We start from the raw sequence: 735 nt of genomic DNA, 5'->3' as shown, positions 1-735 counted from the left end.
ATATATAAATATTTTTTTTTTATTTTGTAATCTTTAATATTATATGAAGAATATCGACAATTTGTCGTTATCTAAAACATATCCTTAAAATATAATAGGTTTATATCCGCATAGGTTAATCCAGCCGAAAAGAATCCAACAATTATTTCCGTGTTGGGACGAGCCGTCATTAAAAGCCACCTTCAACATTTCCGTAGAACATCATACAAAATACAAAGTTTTATCGAATATGCCGATACGAGAATACAAATCTGTGAGCGATTCCGCATACACAATTTTCCAGACGACACCTCCAATGTCTATATATAAAGTTGCAATTATAATATCTGGACCAGATCTGGACCAAGTTCTTAATTCGACTGAGACTGTGGTCAATACATGGTGTAGACCGCATTTGAAACCTCACGTGACATTCGCTCAATATGTCGCTGGAAATATAACTGAGTATTTAAAAAATAATTTCGAGATCTTAAAAAAAGTTTCAAAAGTGGATTATATCGCTATTCCAAGTTTTAAAAAAAGAATCGAATATACTTGGGGACTTACTTTTTACAAGTAATACAAATATTCAAGAAATAATCATAATTATAATCTATCAAAATACACAATATTGCTTTGAGCTTTCAAAATTTAAAAATCATAAATATGCAGTCTTCTTTAGAACTAACTCAATTAAAGAATAATTATAACAATATTTTATATTAAAATTTAATCTATAATATTTAAAGGTTTTTA

General features: G+C 28.3%; 1 protein-coding gene across 1 annotated transcript in view; it reads left to right on the top strand.

Annotated features, from left to right (window-relative positions):
• Positions 1-91: 91 nt before the first annotated feature.
• Positions 92-735, top strand: part of LOC115244318 (aminopeptidase Q-like) — a gene marked incomplete at its 5' end in the record, with an annotated part of 11,448 nt that continues 10,804 nt past the window's right edge. The window contains one exon of the mRNA XM_029821878.1: positions 92-555. Within this exon, the coding sequence (XP_029677738.1) occupies positions 92-555 (464 nt within the window). The remainder of the gene's footprint in view (positions 556-735) is intronic.

Source organism: Formica exsecta, unplaced genomic scaffold, assembly GCF_003651465.1.
Source record: "Formica exsecta isolate Colony F162 unplaced genomic scaffold, ASM365146v1 scaffold808, whole genome shotgun sequence".
In the NCBI taxonomy this organism is placed as follows: Eukaryota; Metazoa; Arthropoda; class Insecta; order Hymenoptera; family Formicidae; genus Formica; species Formica exsecta.
This window is presented reverse-complemented; position numbering and strand designations above follow the sequence as displayed.